This window comes from Pituophis catenifer, unplaced genomic scaffold (genome assembly GCF_029215685.1).
Source record: "Pituophis catenifer annectens isolate HBS135680 unplaced genomic scaffold, rPitCat1.0.hap2 SCAF_1, whole genome shotgun sequence".
Lineage (NCBI taxonomy): Eukaryota > Metazoa > Chordata > Lepidosauria > Squamata > Colubridae > Pituophis > Pituophis catenifer.
In genome coordinates this window covers 101,770,073-101,796,787 of record NW_027256881.1, presented here as the reverse complement: position 1 = coordinate 101,796,787, position 26,715 = coordinate 101,770,073, and the positions used below count along the sequence as shown (strand labels likewise).

Below are 26,715 nucleotides of genomic sequence, written 5' to 3'. Positions count from 1 at the left end.
TGCCAGAGATCTTAAAATTCCTAAGGGATTAACAGTGTAAATTCACTTTTACTATTAAATATATAGCATTAATTTGATAATAGGAATCCTGATCAACTCAGTAAGACAGCACACACCACCTACCCTGGGGTTTTATATCCATGATGATATGTGGAAAACTGCCAAGGACAGCCATGACTTCTTCATATTTTTCATCTTCAAGAAAGTGAAGTAAATTGTGACGATCTGAGGCTTTCAAACTCACCAAGTCTTGGATAGATTTAATTTTGTACTGTTTTCATTAAGCAAAACAAAACATACATTTCTAAGTATTAAACATGAATGATCAAGAACAGGAGCTGTATCAAACATCAAGTTTGCTTTTACTTTAATTATTACAAAAACATATTGCAAAATATGTTGAATCGCTATATGTGATTCTCTGGAAATGGAGCAATGTTTAATTAATTAAACATAAAGATCAACTGGATAATCACTGAGATCAAACGAGAGAGGAGACAGGAAGGTAGGAAATGAATATCACTTCCTTTTTCCTATCCACACCCCCCTTGTCAACTCAATAACTAGCCTCAAATTATCAAACTTCTATCTACTTTATATTCCACCTTTCCATCTACTCAGAAATGCCATTTCTAAAAAACAGAAAGCTAAGCATCATCAGTTGACAGTAAATTTGCACTATAAAAGGCTGTGCAGCAGTAAGTAGCATTCTAGCATTCAAAGTCAGGTTAATGTCATGTGGCTGATGATAGTTTTATCAGAATGAGTGATTAGTAGCTCTGAGTCGCTTAACAAGTACAGGTAGTCCTAGACTTATGACAGATTGCTTAAGGATGAACTACAAAAAAGCTATTTACATCATCTCAAAGTTATGACTGTCTCTCTTCTCTCTCTCTTTTCCTCTCTCTCTCTCTCTCTCTCACACACACACAGATGGGGAGGGGGGAGAGGGGAGAAAGAGGGAGAAAGGGAGGGGGGAAGGGAGAGAGAGAGAGAGAATTGCAGTTCAGGCACTTTGCAACTGGCTTGCATTTACAATCAGTTGCAACATCCCACAGTGGCATGACAAATTTGTGACATTTTTTTGCCAGTTTCCAGCAGAAAACGGCAAAAACTGCCCCACTGGATATGCTGGATTCATTTAACAACCAATTGTTTCACCAAACAACCACTTGATTTAACAACAACGATGAATGTCATAAGAACAGTCATAAAATCAAGTCTGCAAACTTGCTTCAACTTACAACCACAATTTGCAACCAAAATTCCAGGCTCCATTGTGGTCTTAAATTGAGGATTACCTGTAGCTGTTTGCTTTTTGGGGATTTGGGCCAACAGTTATTGTAGACTTTTTTTTATTACTTTGAAATATAATCCTTTTCGACAAAATTCTGTATGCATTTGTTTGTTTGTTTTTATCCTAACTTTTTATTTTATAAGTCAAGGCAGCAAATATACATAATGTTCCTATTTTCCCCACAGTAACAACCTTGTGAGATGGATTGTGCTGAAAGTGTATGACTGGCCCAAGGTCACCCAGCTGGCATTCATGCCTAAAGTGGGACTAGAACTCATACTCTCCTAGTTTCCAGGCCAGTTCCATAACTATTACACCAAACAATCAAGTGTCTCAAAGAATAAACATTTTCCAGAATGTAGTAGATCAAATGAGCTCTAAGAAGCTACAGATCATCTCAATTTCTTCTACCTTTTTATGATTAGACACCCTTCTGAGATTATCTTCTTCAATATGTGGGAGTTGAAGGAGTGGAGACTTAAACTGCTGAAGCCCTTGGACGGTCATCTGACAAAGTTTCATGCAGTTTTCCAAAGAAGCCAATGAGGGAGCACGAAATTCTCTTTCTGAGGGAGAAACATAGGGAAATATTTATATTCAATTGTCAGTATTAATTAGCAATATACAGTATAGGTAGTCCTCAAATTACAATGGTAATCGGTACCAAAATTTCCACAACTAAGCAATGCAGTCATAAAGCACAATGTCATGTGACTACACTGCTTGTAGTTAAGCAAGGAGTGTGCATCGTTAAGCTATCGCCTCCCTGTAGTACTAGCTACTTTAGTGAAAATGGAAAATGGACTCAGAGAAGGAATAACCTTAATATTATCAGATCTCTTGTTCTAGTTTAAGACTGCCTAAATCAACTCGCAAACCCTGACAGTTAAAATAAATACAGGTAATCCTCGACTTGTGACCACAATTGAGTCCAAAATTTCCATTGCTAAGCAAATGTGAAGTGAAATTAAATGAATTTTGCCTCATTTTACGATATTTCTTGCCACAGTTGTTAAGTGAGCACTGCAGCTGTTAAGGTAGTGATATGTTTGCTAAGTAAATATGGCTTCCCCATTGACTTTGCTTGTCAGAAGGTCGCAAAAGGGGATCACATGACCCTAGGACACTGCAACCATCAATGAACACATGCCAGTTGCCCAGCACCTGAATTTGATCACGTAGCCATAGGGATGCTGTAAGGATTGTGTCAAAAATAATCATAAGCCACTTTTTTCAATGTAACTTGTTCTAACTTCAGTCACTAAATGAATGGTTGTATGTTGAGAACTACCAGTACGATGTTACTCCTCCTTTACATGTTACCTGTTTCCATAGAAAAGTTATAGGATTTTAAATATTACTAGACAAACCATGAACCCTTGGGTTATCCTTTCAGAGATATTTCCTTACCACATTTCTCAATTCCTTCAACAATGTCTTCCATGGAAAACCTGTGATATATCCAGAAATGTATCTACCTTTAAAATAGCCCATGTTGAACTGTATAGTGCGGTCAAACATCAGCATAGGAAAAGTTTTATGAGATTTTGTATTATATGATAAAATGTTTTATAATTTTATGTCACACAACATTTTATAAAATTGCCAATTTTCAATTCCACAGGAGTAATGGGTCCTGGATTTTGGACATATTCTGTAAATTAGACCATTTGATGTACCTTGATTCAAAACATTTTTCCCTATAGTGCAACGTTTCACTCAGTTCAAAGTTACAGGAAAGAGTATGTTAGCAGTACAGAGGTAGTATTCACAAATATATGTTAGGACTTACCTTCCCTGCTACGTGCCATGAGTATTAATTGGCAGATTACATTTACAATTTCTTGAAGCAAGGAAGGGCACTTTTTTAAGACAAACTGTTGATCTACAAGAAAGGGGAAAAAAACCTGAACAATTCTGTGCATAAAGTGAATGTTATACATGATTATATCTTTCCTTTCTTATTATATAGCTACCAAAACATCTGTCATGTGTGTTAAAGCTCCAAATGGCATCATGCAAGCAAGCTTCTGTTTGTGCTAATGGTCATCCCATCTTCCCTAACCTTTCACATACCTAACTCAAAAATCTATATCAAAATGTGCTCTGAAGGATCATTCAATCGTCTGGAATAGTGGTTCTCAACCTTTTCTTTACCATGGACCGCCTTTAAATACCACAGACAATGGCCACGGGGACCACCAAAACTTAACTCAAGATTTAAATCATAACATTTCTTCAAGTTTTTGCAGACCGACTGTGATGACACTGCACCCCCCCCCCGGGTCCGTGAACCACAGGTTGATAACCACTGCTCTAGAGCAGATTTGGGGGGGGGGGGCACCGAGAGAATGCAGAGGAAGAGGGAATTTCTCTACCAGCAACATTTTTTTCAGTGATTGATGGACACAGGTAAGAGTTTCATCCAATATCTACATACACAAACGCTCAAATCTCAATGTAAACCAAGATATGCATAAACTCTATATTCTTGGGCATGCACAGACAGACATTTCTTATGCTGCCATGACTCTTCCCCTAAGCAAGTAATGGGGAAAAATCCAGAAGTCATAATTAAGCATCATTTTCTGTTGCTGAGAGCAACCCAATAGCTATCAAATAACCATTTACTATAGCTTGTTTGTCCATTACCAATAATTTACAAGAGAACTTCTCTCATACAGGTGTGAAGCAGGAGGGGAACGGTTTGCAGAAATAACTAGTTCAAAGTATAACCTAGTTTAAGAAACATACAGATTTCAGCCACTTTTTTGAAGTGTTTGATACAATTCAAATTTCTGTAGCTGATTACTGAAAATAGGTATGTGATGAAGGCACAATTTAAGACTTGAGTTCCTTTTGTGAACTTAAAAAAAGCAAACAAATTATTTGCCATCAAAACAAATACTAGCTCATACAAAACAAATACGAAACTTATAATTCAATTAGATAATTTCAAATCCTTGTTCATGGTTTCCAAAAGCAAATACCTTGTTCAAGTGTCTCAGGAACTTTCATTCTGGCAAGATGAGATAGTAAGAGCACTCTGGCTTTCAAGCTATACGGACAAGTAAGCGGAGGTTCATTTTTCTTCAAATTAATGCTGCCAATTTCTCTGATAAGCTGAAAATGAAAAAAAAAAAAAATAATGCAACTGTAGGAAACAGGTAGCCCTCGAAGTATGATCATAATGGAGCCTTGCCCATTATAGTAATAAGTCGTGAAGGTTGTAAAGTGAGTCATCACATGACCAATCTGATTCTACCTTATTTTGTGGAGTTGTTAAGCAAATCACCATGGCTAAGTGAATTTGTCATCATTAAGTGAACTTGCAATAATTAAGGGAACCCATTGTTCACTATGGGAGATTTTTGCTGAAAATCAGAAGTAGGATGCTAGTAACGGCCATAAAAGCAGGCTGGTTGCTGAGCACCTGAAATATGATCATGTGACGGGGTGTGTGCAATCACTGGAACTTTGGAATTAAGTTGTAAGTACCTTTTTTGGGGGGGGGGGGTCCATCATAACTTCAAATGATCACTAAGTGATCTGTCACAAGTCAAAGACTATTTGATACCAACACACAAAGAAAAAATGTCACTAATAACAAACCTGGGGTATTTGAATATTGTCTATAGGTCTGCTTGTTGCATCTTTATTATACTGAGGATCAAATTCAGAAGCCCCTGCCAAAACCATTATAAGTCCTGCAGAGAAAAATAAATAAATTTAGTATTAGTATGTAAAAAGTATTAAGATATATACAAAAGACTTTCTCAAACTCTGTCCCAAAAGATTTTTATTTACCACTTTCTCTTCAGAGACTCAACAACAACAAATAACTAAGCATAATTCAAATACCTTAGGATTACTCTTTCACTAAAGAAGCAAGTACTAACCTTAGACAACTATTTTCATGAAGGGTATTCAGAAATCTTACAATGGGACTTTCTCCATGGTAGCTAAGTGCGGTACATTGATTTACGAAACAACATCGATGACAATTAAAATAGCAGCTAAAATTTTATCTGTTACCATCCTTTTCATATCAATATATGGTGTCTTCACAGGCAACATTAATACCCCATTATTCTTCATTAACATAAAGTTGTATGAGTACACTACAATGCCTATAAATAGGTATCTTCTTTACATTTACTTGTGAATAATTTAGCCTGTTTAACGTTCTTCAGTTGGTATCTCGTATTTCATTTTTAAACCTGAAAATTATTTGAAAGCCAGCTATGATGTTAGCATCATAGAATTCTTTCCATCTAATCATGCAGCTACTAAAAACTAAATGCACAGTTCCATCCAGAGAATTGTGTTAGGAGGCAAGAGGTGCTGGCCTTGTCCCAGAAATATGAGAAAGAACTGGCATTGTACTGCAGCAGCAGTTCTTGAATAAGAACAATGTTGAATTTTAGCATGATTTTTCAATATACTAAAGCAGGGGTGGACAACTTTTTTTAGTTTGTGAGAAACGCTTCCTTCTCTTGCTGTGCCTGGAGGCTATAAGAACATGGTTGATGATTTTATGATATCACTACAGCCACCATGACAAAGCTAATATTTTTGGATCTTTTAGAGTTGGAGGAAAGAGGGAATTAAAGGTTCCTTATGTCTTTGTATCCTACTTCTACCAAGTGCTGGAGGAAGAGGGTTCTCATAACTGATTCTCCCATAACAACATAATATGCTTTATAGAATGTACACAAGAATCTTCCTAGAATGAGGAAAATTGCGTAAGAGAAAATTTAATTTAACCAATTCCACCTTAAATGTTACAGCCCATTCATAGACCCAGTAACTTAATCCCACATTCTTCTCAAGAAATCAAGTAGCAAACCACAGAAAATCTAGTGCATAAAGTTTAAACATTCTGCAGAATGCAGGTCTATCTCTAAATAACTACAAAGGAAGCACAAATTTATATTTTAGAATTAAACCAGTTTAAAATGCTTACTTTTCATATCCATATTTCTGGTTTTATAAACAAAATAGGTATAAATTTGCGTTGTACGGATGAGAATCTGGTCTCCACTGTAACGAATTGATCTATACCACCAAGAACCCTAAGTCATTTAAAACAAAAATATTGGTATTAATGATGCATAAATGCAATGAATACTACTATTATCTAAAGTCTTGAACCTCTGTGATCTCAAGAGCATAAATCCTGTGGAAGCAATGAATTACAGAAACTCTAGCAGTTTAGATGACAGATGACTTCACAATATCAAAAGTTGAAAGATACAAAGAATCTGTGTTGCATAAAAGTTTTATATCATGTAGTACAGTGCCAAGGGGCAGGAAAAACAGAAAACAAAATGATTGCAAAGAAGAAAATGCAACAAACTTAAAATGCTAACCCTTTGCATTAAAAGGCATAATAGTTGCAGTCAATGCTGCTCAGCAAAGAACTGAGCACCTATTTTCATGCTTCAACATCTCTATGTTAAAGAAGTATCCAAAACACATTTTTCTGTATTTTGGTGTAAGCTACATAGTGCAGCAATATAGAACATTTCCTCATGAAATTCAAAATCTCTGAATACTCAGAATTCCAATTCTAGTCCTTTTGCTTTAGCCAGCAATAGAATCTAGATAGCATATGAACAATCTTCAAAAAATTGGAAACCTTAGAGACTAAATAATCATGGACATAGTTAAAAGTTGCTACACAAATTTGGCACGCTGATATGTAAATGCAAATTGCCAGATCAGAAAATTATCATCATAAAGTTGGGATGGTTGAGTTTGTGAAAGCAAGATTTGGTATGTACATACTTTATATTTTTTGAAATGTACTTTTCACCCTTGATTTAAAATAATACTTACTACAACCACTGGAAGAATAACCATAAATGCTAATCCATAAACCAGCAAAACCTAGGAAATATCAAAAGAAATATCAGAAACAGAGAAATGCTCACATAGGCAGAGACATCTTTTTGTATAAAAGCATAAGTACTGAAAGTTTTCAGTAACAAAATAGGTAATGAAGTCATATTTTAAAAGACTCCAATATTTTCCTTGCTAAATTTTCAATCTGATAAAGAGAAACTATTTTTCTAAACAAATGTTTAACTACTGAAGATAAACAACAAAGAACACTCTTACTAATTATGACAACAGTTACAATAACGTATCTCCACAAATATCATTTTCATGTTATATTACAAGAAGCCAATTGCCAGTACAGCTGTATTTAGTTTCCAGCATTATTTTGATTTTCAAAAATATATTAGTGTCTCTAGCTGGAGAAAATATCTGGTATGATGATGGCGGGGGGGGGGGGGGGGGTAAAATCAGAATAAGTACCATAGATAAGACCAGTGTTTCTGAACCTTAGCAATTTTAACAATTTTAAGATGAGGGGACTTCCAGAATTTCCCAGCTGGCATGTTTACTGAGGAATTCTGGGAGTTGAAATCCACCCATCTTAAAAGAGTCAAGGTTGAGAACCACCAGATTAGATTATTCTAAGTAACCTCAGGAAATTATGCAACAACACCTCAAACTAAATCTCTGGGGGGGGGGGGGATTCCCAGCAATTCGGGTATTTTTATGTTCACTGCAGCAGGGCAATGTGAACAGAATGTGTTTACAGAATGTGTTTCAATGTGTTTACAGAAATCTGAAACTTGCAGAACAGTGTAAGAAAAATCAAATTATCACTGAAATCTGCTACATTACCTTGCCTCACAGTAATAAAAGAAAGCTTCCAAGACTCACCATAACTAAATCATAGGCAAAGTGCACTTTTTGAAGCAAGCCGCAAACTGTAGCAAGCCTAGAACTGGACTAAATGCAAACTTTCCCAAAGCTGGCAACAGTTTACGCACATCAATTGACTATCATTTTTCTCTAAATGACTATTTTTAAAAAAACCTCTGTAGACTATCAACTGCACTAAGGCTTTCAGCTTAATACAGCCAAACTGGGAGTTGCTTTACCAAAATAGAATTCTTCTGATCCACAATCCAAGCTGGCAACGCAATTCCAAAGCTTGTAGCTGCAAGAAACATGGAAAAATAGGTTGCAAAATATGGCAATATAGTCAACATACATACATTTCTTCAGTCATACAAGCTGGGTAAATTATACATCTTTTCAACCGAACCTTTCCCTTATTTTAAAAAAGGGGGGGGGGGATCTTATTTTTAAAAAATAAGTTCTATCTATGGTGCATACATGGATGCAGAACTAACTAAAAGAATAATCTTCTTGCTTTAATCTGCATAGGATCTTAAAATAAACAAACATTCCTTCACAGATAGGACAAGGTTCTTTTAAAATCAAGAGGTACCCACTGCATGAAAAAAAGCTTTATTTATTTGTAAAAGTACAGATGACCTGAAAGATAACTACAACCCAAGCTAAGTGTTAGGTGACAAACTGTTTTCTATGTAACAAGACAATCCCATCCATTTTGAGAGCCAACTTTGTGAGATCACTTTTAAAGAAACATCCCTAGAAGGATGTAAGGACAACTGCAAATATGTTCTTGATGAAGATAGACAAACTGAATAAATTATGCATACTCAGTTTGGTTTTACCTCTAAATAACTGGATAGTTTACTATCAAGAGTAACTTTATGGCAAGTTCATCATGCTGCTGAGGCCAACTCAGGACAACACAACAGTGCATTAACCTTGACTTTCATGCCTATGTAAACAACTTCCCTTCAACTGACCCATAGGGAGTGGAAGCTCTATAATTATTCCAGGAAAAGCTGTTGATTGGTTTGGAAATATCAGTAGCTATGAATTTACAATAGGTATGACACTGAAATTGAAATATTCCAAATTCTCCAGAATGTTCTCATAACATGAAATTTTGGCCTGGTAATATTCAGAATTCAGTCTGATTTTGCAGGTATGTAAGAACTGCTATTCCCATGTAGGAAGCAAGAATGTAAATTAGACAAATTAGACAACATTTCTATGTAGGATTGTAATCTAACAAGCCAATAAATATATTAAAGGTTTGAGAAGCTGGATCTCTGAATAACAGGATTCACTGATGTGAATCACTATTCACTGAACATTGGAATGAGGCATGAGTGACATTGAAGTTAGCCTCATAAATACGCAGCTACAAAGATAAATCACATTACTGTACAAACATAGTATACAAAATGAAAAATGTTACTGATAGAATAAATCACAGAGCAAAAGTCAGGATGCTACATAAATTATGATTTGGTACAATAAACTATAGAATTACCCTGTGGTCCATCAGGGCTGCCATATTCTTCCCAATTTTTTCGAGATTCTTCATCAGTTAAACTACAAAATAAGAGGCACAATTGTGTTAGAAAGCTTGTTTCAAGAGTACACATTATCCTTGCTCAAAGGAAAGCTTTAAAAATTGCTACATAAAAACTGAAAATCCTCAGGATGATCCATACCAAAATAGCACAGCAGACAGACATGGCAGAGTATACATACAAGAATACCATGCAAAAATGTCACCAAGATGTACAATAACTTCTGTTGATAACAGCCAAATAGGACAAGAAAGGTGAAAAAACAGTTTGAAATGGGAGAGAGAGCATTATCCCCAGTGATAAAAAGGCTCCTTTGAGGTCTAAATGAGCGCTTCTGATGACAAAAGGGAGAAAATAATTTATAATAAACTGATTTTCTCTTCCTCTGAAGCCTTTATATGACTGTAAATCTAAGTGATTAGGAGACCTTAGATCTTTGCTTGTTTTATAAACCAGAATCACAAATCAACTTATATACATACAAGAAAACAAAATCAATTCTTATTGTAACAACTGCTGTAAGTAGAGAAACTGACTGAAACATATAGAAAATGGTATTAGTGTATATTCATGTTGCTTACAATACCATTCGCCCCCATGAACAGAAAAAACTTACGCTGCATAAGCCTTAGCAATATTCATAAACATAACTTCATCGCCACCTTTATCTGGATGGTATTTCAGCGATAACAAACGATATTGCTTTTTAATTTCTGACACTGTTGCACCCTATTAAAATAAGAGGTTCAAATTAATTATTTGAAATACATAACGGATGTGATCACCTTCACTTTCCTGAAAGTAACTTCCACTGAACTCACTATACCTTGTTTCTGATTATTCACAACAAACCTCAAACACAATATACTAATAATATATTACTCAGGGGTGGGTTCTAAAATTTTTTACTACCGGTTCTGTGGGTGTGGCTTATTTTGTGGACGTGGCTTGGTGGGGGTAATGTGACCGGGTGGGCGTGGCTTTTTTTAAAAAAAACTTTTAAAAGCATTTTTTCTACAACCTTAAAAGGTTGCAGAAAAAAATGCTTTGAAAAGCCTCTGCCGATCAGGCAACTCAGCTGAGATCGTCAGAGGCTTTTCAAAGCATTTTTTTAAACACCTCTTCAGCTAAAGAGGTTGTAGAAAAAATGCTTTGAAAAGCCTCTGATGATCTCAGCTGAGCCGCGGGATCATCAGAGGCCTTTTTTTTTACTTTTAAAAGCATTTTTTCCGCTGAAGAGGTTGTAGAAAAAATGCTTTTAAAAGTTAAAAAAAAAAAAAAGCCTCTGATCAGGTGGGCGGGGTAAGCGAGCGGCGACCAGGCCGGGGACCGGTTCCGGGGCATGGCCAGCCAATGTTATTACCAGTTCTCTGAACTACTAAAAAATTTTACTACCAGTTCTTGCGAAGCAGTGCGAACTGGGAGCAACCCACCACTAATACTACTTACAAAAGACCTTTGGCTTGCCTGAATTATTGTAAAATTTAGCTTCATATCCCACTTCCAATTCATCATTACCCCCAGACAATCATTTGAGATAGCTACAACTTATTATAATCATTAGAAAGCCAGTAAAACAACAGGGATACAACCACATGTTCAATTACTGGCATTCAGGTAAAAACTCAATTTATGACAATAGGGACCAGAAAAATCACTGTTAAGTGATATGGTCATTAAGTGAGGCATCATACAACCACACTCAATTCTACAACCTTTTAGCCATGATTGTTAAGATTATCATCATGCGACTATGACTTGCAACCTTCTTCTGGCTTCCCCATTGACTTTCCTTATCGAAAGCCAGGTGGGAAGGTCACAAATGGCGATCACGTAGCCATGGGCTGTTGCAACAGCCAGAAATCCAGGTTGGTACTTGAGTGATCAGATCTGAATCACGTGACCCCCCGAGGCCCTGCAAGGATGTAAGCGTGTAAGTGCAGACCAATTGTAAGCTATTATTTTCTGTAAACCAATGATTGTTCAGTAAACACTACATGTAGTCCTGTATCTAAAGCTCTGACAGTCCCAAAATAAATCTAATCCAATGGAAATTCTAAGATATGATCCCTCTAATCTGTTGTTTTTAACACTGCTTTCTTTAAAGTTTATAAAGTAAATTTTAAATTCCATCTGGTAAGCCCCAAGCGTTAAGAATTTTTTTTGAAAGCGTGTGTAACTTTTAAAAAATGAAAAATTCTCCAAATGTTTAAATAACTACCAAATTGTTCAATGGCCTCTATTCCTACATAAATATAGGAAGTCAGGAACATAGGCAAAACTGAGTTCAATTGACCTGTACCTATTTAAAGTGTATCATTTAAATAAACAATTCAACTTTCAAAAAGAATATATATACAAGTTTGCTTTCCACTATCAAATAATTTTGGTGATCAGCATATTAAATTACACAACCATTGTAAAACTGTAACTAGTTCTTTTCTTTCTATTTGCAGACAGGATTTTTCTCTAGAAGATTCCTCTAATTACAGAAGAGGATGTGATGAAGTAACCCCAATGCTTTTATATTGTTGTGCTGTTGTTTGCTAACTTCCTTTTTTTCTTCCTATTGTCCCACTTTTTTATTATCCTGGAGTATTCCCCAATTTCCTGTTAACATAGAAGAAGAACGAAAGGTTTACTTCCTCCTATTACAACCAAAGGTGCAAAAAAGTCCTCACATGGACAGGCACAACTGAATGCCATTTATTATTTCAGAGACATGCATCATTGCTTTATAGGAGGGTATTTTTTAACAAAAACTTTTAAAAATATATTTAATTTATAAGGCATTTTCTTTAGGCCAGAAAAGCCTTTCTATGTTTTAATACCAAATGGCATTGTTTAGTAAATATATTGTTTGCATATTTACATCATTTTATGAAATAGTGCCAGATATTCAATGTAGTTTCAAACAACAGTCTTTGTCAAAAGTTCCAAATGTGACTAACTCAAAAATGAAATACTTAAAATGTAATATATCGTTTATATGTAGTCTTACCGGGCATGACTTTTCAAATAAAAAAAATAAGCATTTATCTGCTGGCTGAATGCTGCTGTTGTCACAAGACAAACCCAACTGGCAGAACAGATTTCCCTCCCTCCCTTTTCCATGTGTCAGTCAATCAGTCTTTTGAAGGTTTGTGGAGTGAAATAAAGACACATAGACTTAGAATGTGATATTCCATTGAGGGCTCTGGTGAAATATTTAGTAGTTTAAATACTGAAAAATGGTGCTACTTACTGGGTCTAACTGTAGTATTTCATATGGATTGTATTCTTGATATTCTCGGTCTGTTTTGGACACTTTGTAAGCAAGAAACAAAAAGAGTGCCCATCCAGCAAGCAACACACCTTTTCTGTAAAATTGAAAGTAAAAGAGAAATCAATTTTAAATAGTTAAATTTTTAGAAAGAAATCGTATGCAATCAAAATATCCAGGTACATTTAAAGAAGAGTTAACATCACAGGAAACAGTAACCAAAATAATCTCTAGCCATCTCTCAAAACCAAAGAAATTACAGTATACAAGTATGTCAACTGCTTTCTGCCAATATTCTACAGTCCCATCCAGTATTTGTAATGGGCACTCAGATTAATTGATGAGTCTTAAATAATAAAACCATACAGGTAGTCCTAAACTTACAACCTTAACTGAGCCCAAAATTTCTGTTCCTAAGGAAGGAAGTAAGTTAAACAAGTTGCACCTCATTTTATCATTGTAGTTGTTAAATGAATCATTCAGTTTTTAAGTGAATCTGGCTTCCCCCATTGATTCTGCTTGTCAGAAGTTTACAAATGATGATCACATGACCCTGGGAGGCCAGTTGCCAAGTGCCCGAATTTTGAGCACTTGACTATGGGGATGCTGCAACAGCATAAGTGTGAAAACCAGTCATATCCCTTTTTTTCAATTCTGTTGTAACTTTGAATGGTCACTAAATTAACGGTTGTAAGTCAAGGCTACCTGTATACTCAACAATTCTCCATAAGGTAAACTGCTTGGTGGGTTGGCTTTTTGTTGTTGTTCAGTGAAGTTTCCCACTTCCCACTGAGGAATTCTCAGCCTATAAAGAATTCTAGGGTTTCCACAATATAATTTTTAAAAACACTGCATCACAGACGACACATCTCTCTTTTTCCCCCAAAGCAGGAAGAACTGTGAATCCCAAACAACTGCATTTTGGATCCTCAATAGATTCTTTCATTACCTGAAATTCAATCCATGACTTTGGAATTATTTTCAATTTCTTTACAATTAAAACTTCATTAACATCTCCTAGGAGTTATTGGTAAAATGCTGATCTTATCATTTTTCTAAATATTTTATAATGTTGAAATAATCTGCTTTTATTAAAATTCTTTTAAAAATCCCCATAAAATAGAAACCTATTATACTTACTTTACTGTAGGAATTATATTCTGCTGGGGCTTTAACAATCGCAATCGATACCACAGGCATCTTCCATAAACTTTTCTTAAATTCTTTAAACGAATTTGCTCTGGGGAAGATAATTTTACTATTTAATAAAAATAAAGTATCTTACACATTAGGCTTTCTTCTTCAAACTGTTCAAAACTTCGCAATACTACCTGTAGAGCAGGGGTGTTAAATTCAAGGCCCAGGGGCCAGATTCGGCCTGCGGAATGCTTAGATCTGCCCCACGGGGCCGCCTTGGAAATAGCGAAGAACCGGCTCACAGTTCCTTTGCCAGCAAAAATGGAGCTTGTGAGGGCTATCCGTACCCCCCCCCCAAAATCCGTTTTCACTGGCAGAAGGTTGCAGGAGGCTGTCCCAGCTGAAAACGGAGCTCAGGAGCCTGTTTTCACTGGCACAGCACTCGGGCCATCACAGGCTCTCGCCGACACAAGTGATGTCATGCTGGCCATACCCACCCTGGCCTCCGAGGTCAAACACAATCCTGATGCAGCCCTCAATGAAACTGAGTTTGACACCCTTGCTGTAGAGGCAAGTATTTTATCTTTCCCCCCAGCATTATTTACCTTCTACTATACAAATGAACAGAATATGAACCATCTATTTTCTGAACTAGCTTCCCAAACCTCCTTTTTTACTTGTCAGTAGTCATAATTATAATACAAGGTAAAAATTCCATCTATGTATTAACCAAGCACAACTCAACTTAGCTTTCAAACCAGGTTAGCCTGGTGATACACCTGCTAACACAAATATTTTAAAAGTTACCAAAAAAAAGACGACTATACAGAGGTGATGTTGGCTTGGCAGTAGCAACATTGGGCAACATATACCTTCCACTCAATACAGGTAGTCCTTGACTTACAACAGTTCATTTAGTGACAGTTCAAAGTTACAACGGCATTGAAAAAAGTGACTTATGGCCATTTTTCGCACTTACAACTGTTGCAGCATCCCTGGGGTCACATGATCAAAATTCAAGTGCTTAGCAACCAGTTCACATTTATGATGGTTGCAGTGACCTGGGGGTCATGTGATCAGCTTTTGCAACCTTCTGACAAAGTCAATGGGGAAGACAGATTCACTTAACAACTATGTTACTGACTTAACAAATGCAATGATTCACTAACAACTTTGGCAAGAAAAGTCATAAAATGGGACAAAACTCACTTAACAAATGTTTCACTTAGCAACATAAATTTTGGGCTCAATTGTGGTCGTTAACTTGAGGACTACCTGTATTGACTGCGTTGCAACACTGACAATTAACATTGTCTGTTAGAATTTAGTGGGTATTAAGATTGTATCCTTCTGTTCAGATAAGGGACTTAGTAGACCTATCTCCATGAATGGAAAAGTGATTTTTAGCAATTCCTCCTCTATATAGCCTGTACTCCAGGTCCAAAAGTTGGAGGATCATTCAGAATACTATGAAAGATGCAAGGCATCTGTGAAAACTACCATTCCCCTTTGTTTGTTAGTGAATTGATTAGATCGAAACTCTAATCAATGTACTACAATGTAATCTATTCACAGAAAGACACTGCAACATTTCGTCTATAAGTTACAGCTCTCCAAAACTTAACATGTTTAACATTTAACAGAAATTCTGCTCCTAAGATGAGGGTGTGGGAAGAGAGATGGAGAGCTGACTCACCAGGATCCATAGCTTCTGCAACACCATTATGGTTTACCCACTACAATAATATGGCTTCTACATTCAAATTTACAAGCCACAGTTTATATTTTTTTTCAAAAATCCCAAACCAGCAAATACTACGTGCAAGTCAAACACTCTGCCAACTAAATTATACTGCCAACAAGCTATTCTTTTTATAGTAAAAAAAAAATACCTAAATTTTATTCAGCATCAATAAGACAATAAAACATTCTTTATAGAAACTTTAGAGAAATTATTTTTCAGAGTTTTTTTTAAAGAAAAGGGAATAAGAAACAAATGGGAATTAGTTCTGAATATGCAACAGTTTTATTTTTTTACTGGGGCCAAACTTTCTTTGTTAAGAATATTTTAACAAATTCACACTCTAACATGAAGTAAGAACCTACAAATATCAGGGAAAAAGCAAACAGTCCTCTATTGAAATTTAGACCGTTATTGTGGTATTGTGGTACTACTCAATCTTGCATCATCTCAATTTGTAACAATCCCAGAGTGTTTAGTGAACCTTATTCATAGATAAGCATACACAGAACTGTGCATTAAGTCTCTTTCTTACGATGCAATTTATAATAAATACTGTATACTATTTATTTCAAAGGCTGAACTTCAAAAATTAAAGAACCACATGCCAAATAGATTCCATATAACACATTAAACTATAATTTAGTGTGTGTACATCAATCTTTTATGGCTTACTAAGCAAACAATAAAATACTGGTCATTTTACCAGTAAAACAGAGAGCTACTTTATTTTAACTACTACAATCATTTAAACAGGAAGGCAGAACATGGACTACTTTGGCTATAACAAACTCTGATTCAGTATTAATAAACGTCCCTGGATTTTACGAGTGCAACATTTCTTCTTTTATATGTGAGACAAAATGTTCTTGTGGAGAGGAGCAGAGATTAAATCGAATTCAAGGAAATACGACTTATTGTAAAGATTAAGAATAAGAATCTACTATATTTCTAATGTGTTTTAAACAACTATGGTTAATTTATGACAGAATATTCTAAGTATGGACATGAGGTTTAGAGAGATATAGCCTTCAGATCCTCTGATCAGATGGTTATTTCTGAATTAGGTTAATAAAAATTTGTTTAAATACTGAACTTTAAATATGGAACATATAGCATCTGCATTTGTAATATATATCTCCATCTAAATTCAATCTCAAATGTCTGACCACATCTGTTTTCAAAGAATATGCAAAATACACAGAAATACAAATTCTAATTTGAAGGTTGACCATTAATAGCTAGCTAGCTAGCTACAACAACAAGGCATCATCTGCCACTACCCATCCTAATACAAAGATAGAATCACCTTTCAGCAAGATGGTAGACATAATTATTCTTGAAAGGAGCTATTTGGATATATACATAGACGTAACTTTACAGTAGGTACACTAGGCATAGTTTTGCACAGATTTTTCTATTTTACCAACTATACCTATTGCAGACAAATCTATTATGACTATGCAAGTCTTAACTGAATTTAAGTTAAATTGCTGAACTTCACTTTGTCCAGTGCTCAAATAATGTTTGAAAAGTGCAATTTTCAAAAAGTCTTATGAAGCATGCAACTGTACTGCTTCCTTATTTGCACTGACTTTTTTTATTATTATTATTCAGTAGTGTCCAATTCTCAGAAACTGCCTGGATAAGTTTCTGTAGTTTTCTTGGCAAGATTTTCCAGAGGTGGTTTGCCATTGCATCCTTCCTAGGGCTGAAAGAAAATGATTGGCCCAAAGTTATCTAACTTGCTTTCTGCCTGTGAAAGGACTAGAATTCAGAGTCTCCCAGTTTCTAACCTAATGCTTTGACCACTACACCAAACTGGCTCCACATTGATTCTACTATATTTCTAAACCTTTCAAGGTGCTCATTTAGCTATCTATATACTACTAAAATTCTCATTCCCAGAATCTTTAGCTGCGCAAAATCGTGTATCACCGGGCAACAATTTTTAAACCAAGGTGCCTGAAATGGGCTAACTTATAGAATGCATCCCAAATTCAGGACCCATGACTCCTGCAGAACTGAAACTTAGCAAATTTTATAAATCATTTTATGACATAAAAATTATAATAAAAGTTAATGACATCATACAACATGTCATAACATATTTCCTGTGCTGATGTTTGATTGTGCTATATAATTCAACATGAACTATTTTCAAGGTGGATACATTTCTGAATGTATCACAATTTTTCCAGTGAAGGCAATACATTAAAAATCATGTCACTGTTAAAGGCACAGAAGAATCTCATGAGCAAATATCCCTGAAAGAATGACCCTGACCCAATTGGGTTGCCTAGTTGTCTTTAAAAGATTCAGCAGCTTGGGGCCAGGTTTGTTAGATAACTTCTGTAAATACTGTATATACTTGATTACCTTTTGCTAGTTGATTTGTTATGTTCAGCTCATTATATAATTGTTCAAAAATTACATAGTAACCAACTTTTCACAGCAAATTAAGGGATGGAATCTGCATGCAAAAATAAGGCTAAGATATCAAAATAGAAGTGGTATATGTATTCAAAACAATAAATCCTATTCAGACCCAAGAGTAACATTTTTAAGATAGGCAGGAATAAATGAGGCCTCTTAAAACTCAGATCACATTTATTAAACCCAGAAATAATTTTATATAAAAATTGTTGCAATCTCATCAACAGTTATACCATTTAAAACACTGTAAAAACAGATAAAACAGTACTGAGAGCTGTACTAATGGTATCAAATGCAGTGTTAAAAGATAAAAGAGATTATAATTCAGACAATATTTGGGAATAAGATCATTTTTTAATATTCTTGGTGCTGATATTATTAAAAAGCTGGATCTGACAAAATGTTTTAAATGTATAACTACTTTATATTACCCCAATGCAATAATCACTTCAAACTTTATACAAGAAAAACATGTTTTTCTTACATATTAAGAGAAAAATTCTACAATTTTCATGTATTAGGAAATAAAAGAATTTTATAAAATCATCCTATGTGTGATCTAGAAATACTAAATTCTTTATTCCCAAATATCCATTCTACTTTTATATTAAGACAAAATGTCAAACATAAAATATCTGATAGTTACTAAATCCACTCATCCCCAAGAATTTACAGAATCATCTCGCAATGAGAGGTATAAATAACTGCACATTATAAACACTGACAACTGCTTCTATTTCTTTTCATTATGATGGAAAGTAAGGAAAAATAATATTGAAAGAATGCATCTCATTTACAATATCACTCAAAAACAAATTATATGGTCAGCTGAACACTGGGGTGCCATGGCAGGGAAAAGATATGCCCCACTTACTTGAGATTCCAATACGTATCGCAGATGCTTTTTTGTATGTACCAAAGCTACACTGGAAGAAAGCTTGATATACAAATGCTATTCTATAAAAAATCATTGAGAAAAAAAAAACCAAATTGTCTAAATACTATGACTACAATCTTATGCTTTCAAGCCGTGGTCATTTAATTAATATTTTTGCTCCTTAACTCTGTAATACTTAAAATCAATAATAGGAGCTTTTTCCTTTCAACATAAAATCTAGTAATTCCCCTTCAAACCAAAATTATACGCCGTTTCCTGGACAAAGTTTATAAATCATCACACTGATGCCTGCTTTCCGTTGGCAATACAGAGCCATCAACCCTAGTCAAAATTACTTTTGTACTTTGTTGGGAAAAGTTGGCATATACCTGTTCAATGCACATACATCCATGTTCTTTTTTTCATTCAGATGCACTTTATTTTCTGTAACAAGTAGTAATGCATGGCCTTACTTTTTGCAAGCTAGGGAAATGTGTTATATTTCTGAATCAAAACCATAAAACAAGGTAATATAGAGCCTTGGTACTACAGTGGTTTAAAGCACCCTGTTATTAACACAGCTGCCTGCAATTTACTGCTGGTTCGAATCTCTCCAAGGCTCAAGGTTGACTCAGCCTTCCATCCTTTCTAAGGTAGGTTAAATGAGGACCCAGTTTGTGGGGGCAATAAGCTGACTTTGTATAAATATACAAAAGTATGAAGGCTATTGCTTAATGCACTGTAAGCCGCCCTGAGTCTCCGGAGAAGGGCGGCATATAAATCAAATTAAAAAAAAAAAAAAAAAATATCTCCAACCCAGTGGGGATATTACCTAGCAGGTAATGATAAATTGTGAGATATGGAAGGCCTTGTATTTAGGTATGAAAAATCAAGTGCATAGATACAGGACTGGGGATGCTTGATGATGGCAATTTGTGTGAAAATGGTCTAAGGGCAACTACCAGCTAAAAATGAGCAAGAAATGTATTAGATTATGTCCGGTTTATGGCATTCGACACTAGTCAGACAGCACTCAGATTAGAGTTTTCCTTTCATTGCAGGATAAAGCTGGGGAAAATTCAGAAGAAAGCTATCAAAGTGTTAAAGAGTCTGGAAATTAAGCTCTCCAAGGAACTAGACACGCTGAGTTGGCAAAAGAGATTAAAGGGAATCATGATAATGATCTACAAATACCTAAAAGGAGGTCATGTGCAAATGGGACAAGCCTGTTCTGTGTTGCGATGAAAAACATGGCAAGAGTCAATGGACTGAAATGAAGAGAAGATTCTAGCTAAATGTTAGAAAGAACTACAAGGTAGCAAGAGATGTTAAGCAGAGAAACAGTCTCCGCTTCCATGGAGGGGGTTCAACTAGAGACTAACAATCACCTGTTGGGATTTTTGCAGAGAGCAAGAGGAAGTACAGGTTGTCCTCGATTTATGATCACAACTGAGCCCAAAATTTATGTTGCTAAGTGAGAAATTTGTTAAGTGAGCTTGGCCCCATTTTACGACTTTTCTTGCCACATTTTTTATGTGAATCGCTGGAGTTCTTACATGAATAAAACAACTGTTATGTGAATCTGGCTTCCCCACTGACGTTGCTTGTCAGGTGGTCGCAAAAGGGGGAAATCACACGACTCCGGAAACACCGCAACCCATCATACAGGTGAGTCAGTTGTCAAGCATCCAAATATAAATCACGGTGACCATGGGGACGCTGCAAAGGCCATGACTGTGAAAGAATGGTCATGACTGTGAAAAAATGGTCATGAGTCACTTTTTTAGCCCCGGTATAACTTCCAACGTTCGCTGGAGGAATTGTTGCAAGTCGAGGACTACCTGTACAAGCCTCTTTACATTGTGGGATTCCTCTCAGGTGTAGTTCCTGCTCTTTCCATCCCTCAATGGTTTATATAGTTTACTTTATTGTCATTGCACATGGTACAACGAAATTAAATGCCGTCTTTAGTGTACATTATAACTACAAAAATAAAAACGCAAACATACATCCTTTACATACTATATAATTGAAATTGAAAACCCAATGGACTGTTGCCTTCTGGCAGAAAAGCCTTGGTGGCGCAGCAGACTAAAACACTGTTAAGTAACACCAGCTGCCTGCAATTACTGCAAGTTCAAATCTCACCAGGCTCAAGGTTGACTCAGCCTTCCATCCTTTCGAGGTAGGTAAAATGAGGACCCAGTTTGTGGGGGCAACAAGCTGACTTTGTATAAAAAAGAACGCCGCCTAGGGGGGAGCGAAAGCCCTACTAAGCAGGTATATACAAAAGTATGAAGACTATTGCTTAACGCATTGTAAATCTCCTTGAGTCTCTGGAAAAGGGTGGGATATAAATTGAATAAATAAATAAATACAGAACAATTAAAACTCGGACCACATGTTTTCTGAATAGTTTTTATCCCAGAGCTATATAATTGCGCTTAACAATGAACTAAAGGGCCATCATCAGTGAGCTGTTGGACAGCATTGCTTGGTCTGTTGTGTGGATGTTTGGGTGGTTTAGGGGTAGGGAATTTGTGCTGGGTGGAAGTGTGTTTGGGGATTGTTATGTGTGTTGGACCTGGTCTTTGGGTGTTAAGTGAATTTCGTTGTATGAGTATACTGTGTATACACATACAATGACAATAAAGTTATTATTATATTGCACTCTACCAGGGGTCTCCAACCTTTGGAGCTTTGCTGGCTGATGAATTCTGGGAGTTGAAGTCCACAAGTCTTACAGTTGCCAAGGTTGGAGACTCCCTGCACTATATTTATTTATTGGTTCGATTTATATGCCACCCTTCTCCGGAGACTCGGGGCGGCTTACAATGCGTTAAGCAATAGCCTTCATACTTTTGTATATACCTGCTTAGTAGGGCTTTCGCCGCCCCCCCCCCCCATAAGCGGTGTTCTTTTTTATACAAAGTCAGCTTATTGCCCCCACAAACCGGGTCCTCATTTTACCTACCTTGAAAGGATGGAAGGCTGAGTCAACCTTGAGCCTGGTGAGATTTGAACTTGCCGTAATTGCAGGCAGCTGGTGTTACTTAACAGTGCTTAGTCTGCTCCGCTACCAAGGCTCTTATATATACCGTAGAATATATATACCGTAGAATTCAGTATGGTTATTGCCCTGGGACAGAAGCTGTTTTTCAGCCTATTTGTCCTTGTTTTTATTAATAATAATAGTTCCCCCCCCAAAAAAAGGTGCCCAGGATGAGAGGGATCGTTAAGAACGTTTTGAACAATAGATACACTTAACCTGAGAACCAGGGGCTGAATTAACCACCAAGAACTCACCCAACCGCTTCCTCCACGGCACCAAGAGTAGGAGAGAAAGACCTGCAAGGCGTTACTCCAAGCCGAGCCACAACTCCTCTAACTAACCTGAGATTTCCCACCTGCTCGGACGGGGCAGGAGAACCCAGCACCGGGGTAGGGTGGGTGGCGGGGGAAGAGAAGCGAAGGCCCTGCAATGCTCCGCGAGGAAGAGGGGAGGCGGTTAAGGGGAAACCCCCACCCGGCGTCCCTTTCTCGAGGCCCGGCTAGGCTAGGCTAGGCTAGAGGAAGGGAGAACCGAACACGGGAGGCAAGTCTGAGGGCGCCGGGGCCTGCCGCCACCGCCACCGCTCGAAGGGAAAGGCCGGGATACGTGGGCGGAGGTACTCACCGGCGTGCTGGTCCCGCGGCCACAGGTAGTAGGTGGCGGGGATAACGATGAGGGCTACGAAGCTGGTGAGGAAGTAGAAGAAAGTGTTGCCGCTGTCATCGTACTGGAACTGCTGCCCGGCCATGGCTGCCCGCACGCCCCGCCCCCCCGCTCGGCTTGCGTGCTCGCTCCTTCAAGCAGCCCCAGCGGCCGCCTCTTGCAAGGATCCCGCGAGAATGAGGAGGGAGGAGGAGGAGGAGGAGGAGCGGGAAGAGCAAGCACCCTTCGCTGGCTCGCTCACCCGCCCGCCCCGCCGGCCGCTCTCGGCGCCAGTTCACGCTTTTGCTGCCCCGCCCCCTCCCGCTCGCCTCCGGCAAAGCCGACACACTCCTCACAGGGAAGGCGACGTGTCACTGCGCAAGCGCCATCGCAACCATTGTGACGTCTCAGCTGCAAGGGGCGCTTCCGGGTCCTCGGCCGGTGCCGAGTAGGATTGGATGAGCCGACGGGTTTTCTCTTCGTCCGATTGGCTGGCGGGAGGGGGGGGGAGGGTCCGGCGGGAGAGTTCGAAAGAACGCCCAAGCAGGTGTGACTGCTTTCAGGTGACGTCATAGTAGTGGGTGGAGAAGGTGTGGGTTTTTGTTTTTTTTTTAAATTAAGTTTCCTTCCAAACTTGCAGCTTCCTTGTCAAGAAGTGGTTTTCCTGTTTGTGAGATTTTTCCCCCCCTCTAGTCGAGCTCTGGGATTCTTTGGAAATTTCTAGGTATTTTTACCTCTTGCCAGGGTGAAAATGTTCTGCAATTGGATCAGTTCTGGATTTGTTTTAATAACACATTTGTATCTTATGATTTGTGTTGATTGCTTTTATTTAGTATCTTACCACTATCACTGAGTGTCCTATCTTATCTTTTATGATTGTATGATTATGATCATGATTTATCACTTGTTGCTTGTATGTACACTAAGAGCTTATGCACTGGAGACAAATTCCTTCTGTGTCTATTTGCTGCAACAGTTGTTTGCACAATGTGTCATTAAGAAACTACAAAGGCTGGTTTCTCACAGTAGTACCTATTATTTTTATTTATTTATGTATTAGCTGACCACATCAATTATATTAGTCCACATCAATCACATATCAATCTCACAGACTGCTTGATTGGGTTTACAGTATATACATATTAAGCTGTAAACATGGTTTACTGGTTTACCAACCATTCTGGCTAGATTGTATAACATATTAAGCCACAAGCAAGCCCTGTTTTAACAATGTAATCTGAAAAATCTACATTTCATTGTTTCCATTTTGTTCTTTTGATTCCAAAGAATGCTTGTTAAGAGAAAGGGAACTGTTAAGGAAACAAGGTTGAATATACTACTTTCTAGGCCAGTTGACAGACTGGAAATTGTGACTCTGTTTCTAAACTGTTACAGTTCCAAATTATTTGTGAGTGAATTATCTGTAATTTCCCAGCATCTGTTGGGTAGTCTATGTAAAATATTAATAAATTGTGCTGGCAGTCTGTTGAGATCAATGATTTCACTCTAATCACAATACAAACATGCCCTGGCATTTTTTTAATTGCATTGTATCCCCATAAAATTGGTTTTATTTTGACCTCAGCCCTTCTGTGAGACAGGCTTAAGTTCTTCTTAGCCAATCTGGTTTTAAAATAACCTGCAGGAATGTCAAGGCAATGAAAATCTGATGTACCTGTGAGCGTCAAGTGACAAGTAGGGGACGGGGTAAGCCTAGCACCTATTAGACACTTCATCCTAGTTTGGGATGCCCTTTTCCTGTAGTTCTAGCCATCCTTTTTTCCTCCAGGAGAAAACAGCAGGATACAGCTGAACCTTGTTTGTACCAGAAGTTCTCCATAACTTGGCCAAACAGCTGATCAGCTGCTCAGAGTAACATTATAAATCTAGAAACTCAGCTCTCTTAAAATCTAGGCTTTGAAAAAGTCATTTCTTACATTTTCCAAGGCAGTTTTTTCTGTCCTCACCAGCTGTTTTGCAAGCTTGTTTTGACTACACCCAAAGGTGCTTTTTCAAGAGGCAACTAGATTTTCTTTGAAGGTGTTTCACTTCTCATCCAAGAAGCTTCTTCAGCTCTGACAACTGTTTTGAATACAGTTCAGGATTCTTTGAAGCTTCAGGTTTGTTTCCGACCAATACCATAACTACTTCTTGTACAAAGTTAGAGTGAACATGTTTTTTATTTGTTTGCAAAAATTGGAAGGTCCTGGTCTTGCTCTCCCACACTTAGCACATTTAGTTTGTACTACTTCATTAATTGTACTAAAACTGTGGTTTGATAAACCATGATTTACTGAGTAAGCCACCACTGAAAAGATGTATACAACATGCTATGTCACAACCAAAATAACTACAGCATTGTTTAACACAATGACTGAATCCATGTCCGTATGAAGAAATGAAACTAAAGGAGAGCACAATTTCTTTAGACTTTGTCATTGAGAAAGAAAACTGCATTATCTGTAACTAACACACAATCCCCAGGAAGTTAACAGGGAATATGGAAATGTATTGGCTTTTTCCATAGCAATCTTAACTAAATAAATGAGGTATGCTTAGTATGTTGTGGAACTTGGAAGCATCCGAAAATGGGCAATTGACCAAGTCAACTAACTTCCAAAGACATTAAATTTAAGCCGAAACAGCATGTCATGGATAAGCTTAAATTATTTAATTAAATTTAATTCTATCTGGTGATTGTACCATGGGAGCATCTGAACCCAATCTGCTTTACATAACTAATCCTTGGGGTGGGGGGAGCTAGAATAGAGAACTGAAAAGCAATTCTATTTGTTATCAAATCCATTATAAGGCTTGGCAGCACAAAATATAGTCCCAAAGTTTGGCTGAGATGGCCAAATAATATCTATTTGCCTGAAAAACTGGAAGAGGATGAAGACCCATGAAGCTTTGACAGTCTTCTCTCAGGGATCAGTAGATGGAAGAATAGAACTCTATTTCCTGAGGCGTATCTTCTGACCAGTATAATTACATTACCAGTAAGAATATATCAGTAAGAAATTGGATTAGGTTAAGAATGTTCTATTACCAGAAACATTAGGAAGATCTATCTTTGGAATAATATCTACTTCTCTATGCTGGGGGCAGTGGAGGAGACATCTTCACAGTCTTTGCTATCTCTATCTTTTCCTCTCTTCGGAGCAGCATAGTGAATATAGGATTTTTTGGCTACATCTCCATTTTGGTAACCCTCCTATGAACTTAATTCTTGTTCAATAATGTTCTTTTCAGATGCTATTCCCAGAACTAAATATTACTTGAAATGGGATCTGATCAATGTGGACTAGAGTGTAATAATTATTTTCTGCGGTCTGGACTTCAGACTCCTGTTAATGCATCCTAAACTAGTATTTGCTTTTAATGGTTGCATTCAGGGGTGAAATGCTCCCGGTTCGAACCTGATCACCCGATCCGGTAGCGATGGCGGGTGGTTCGGAGAACCGGTAGCAAAAATCCCTGTGTCCCCCCACCCCATGCCCAGTTGAGCCGCGAGATCATCAGAAGCTGTTTTTTTTACTTTTAAAAGCATTTTTTCTACAACCTCTTCGGCAGAAAAAATGCTTTTAAAAGTTAAAAAAAAAAGCCTCTGATGATCACGCGGCTCAGCTGGGATCGTCAGAGGCTTCTAAAAGCATTTTTTTTCTGCAACCTCTTCAGCCAAAGAGATTGTAGAAAAAATGCTTTTAAAAGTAAAAAAAAATAAATTAATTCAGATTTCACCCCTGGTTGCATTGCACTATTAGCTTGTGTTTTACTTGTGATTACTATAACACCTGGATGTTTCATTCTCCATATACTTTATTTGTCTCTCCCACTCACCCACACACCCACCCACACTTTTTTTTTTTTGTCTTCCCAGATGTAGGAGTTTAGATCTCTTTCTATTCAATTTCACCTTGGGTGTTTCAATCCATTGTTCACGACTGTCTAAATCTTTTCCAGTAAGCATTGTTATTGTCAGATTGTTATCAATC

General features: G+C 37.2%; 1 protein-coding gene across 1 annotated transcript in view; it reads right to left on the bottom strand.

The window, feature by feature from the left end:
• Window positions 1-22,905, bottom strand: part of SEC63 (SEC63 homolog, protein translocation regulator) — a 35,021-nt gene extending 12,116 nt beyond the window's left edge. The window contains exons 1-13 of the mRNA XM_070932820.1: window positions 22,703-22,905; window positions 13,976-14,075; window positions 12,818-12,932; window positions 10,190-10,302; window positions 9,531-9,592; window positions 8,257-8,315; window positions 7,139-7,189; window positions 6,264-6,372; window positions 4,910-5,004; window positions 4,288-4,420; window positions 3,090-3,182; window positions 1,709-1,863; window positions 124-271 (exon numbers count right to left, since the gene is read on the bottom strand). Coding sequence (XP_070788921.1) covers window positions 124-271; window positions 1,709-1,863; window positions 3,090-3,182; window positions 4,288-4,420; window positions 4,910-5,004; window positions 6,264-6,372; window positions 7,139-7,189; window positions 8,257-8,315; window positions 9,531-9,592; window positions 10,190-10,302; window positions 12,818-12,932; window positions 13,976-14,075; window positions 22,703-22,826 — 1,357 coding nt within the window. The 5' untranslated portion in view covers window positions 22,827-22,905. The remainder of the gene's footprint in view (window positions 1-123; window positions 272-1,708; window positions 1,864-3,089; window positions 3,183-4,287; window positions 4,421-4,909; window positions 5,005-6,263; window positions 6,373-7,138; window positions 7,190-8,256; window positions 8,316-9,530; window positions 9,593-10,189; window positions 10,303-12,817; window positions 12,933-13,975; window positions 14,076-22,702) is intronic.
• Between the last annotated feature and the right edge of the window lie 3,810 nt (window positions 22,906-26,715).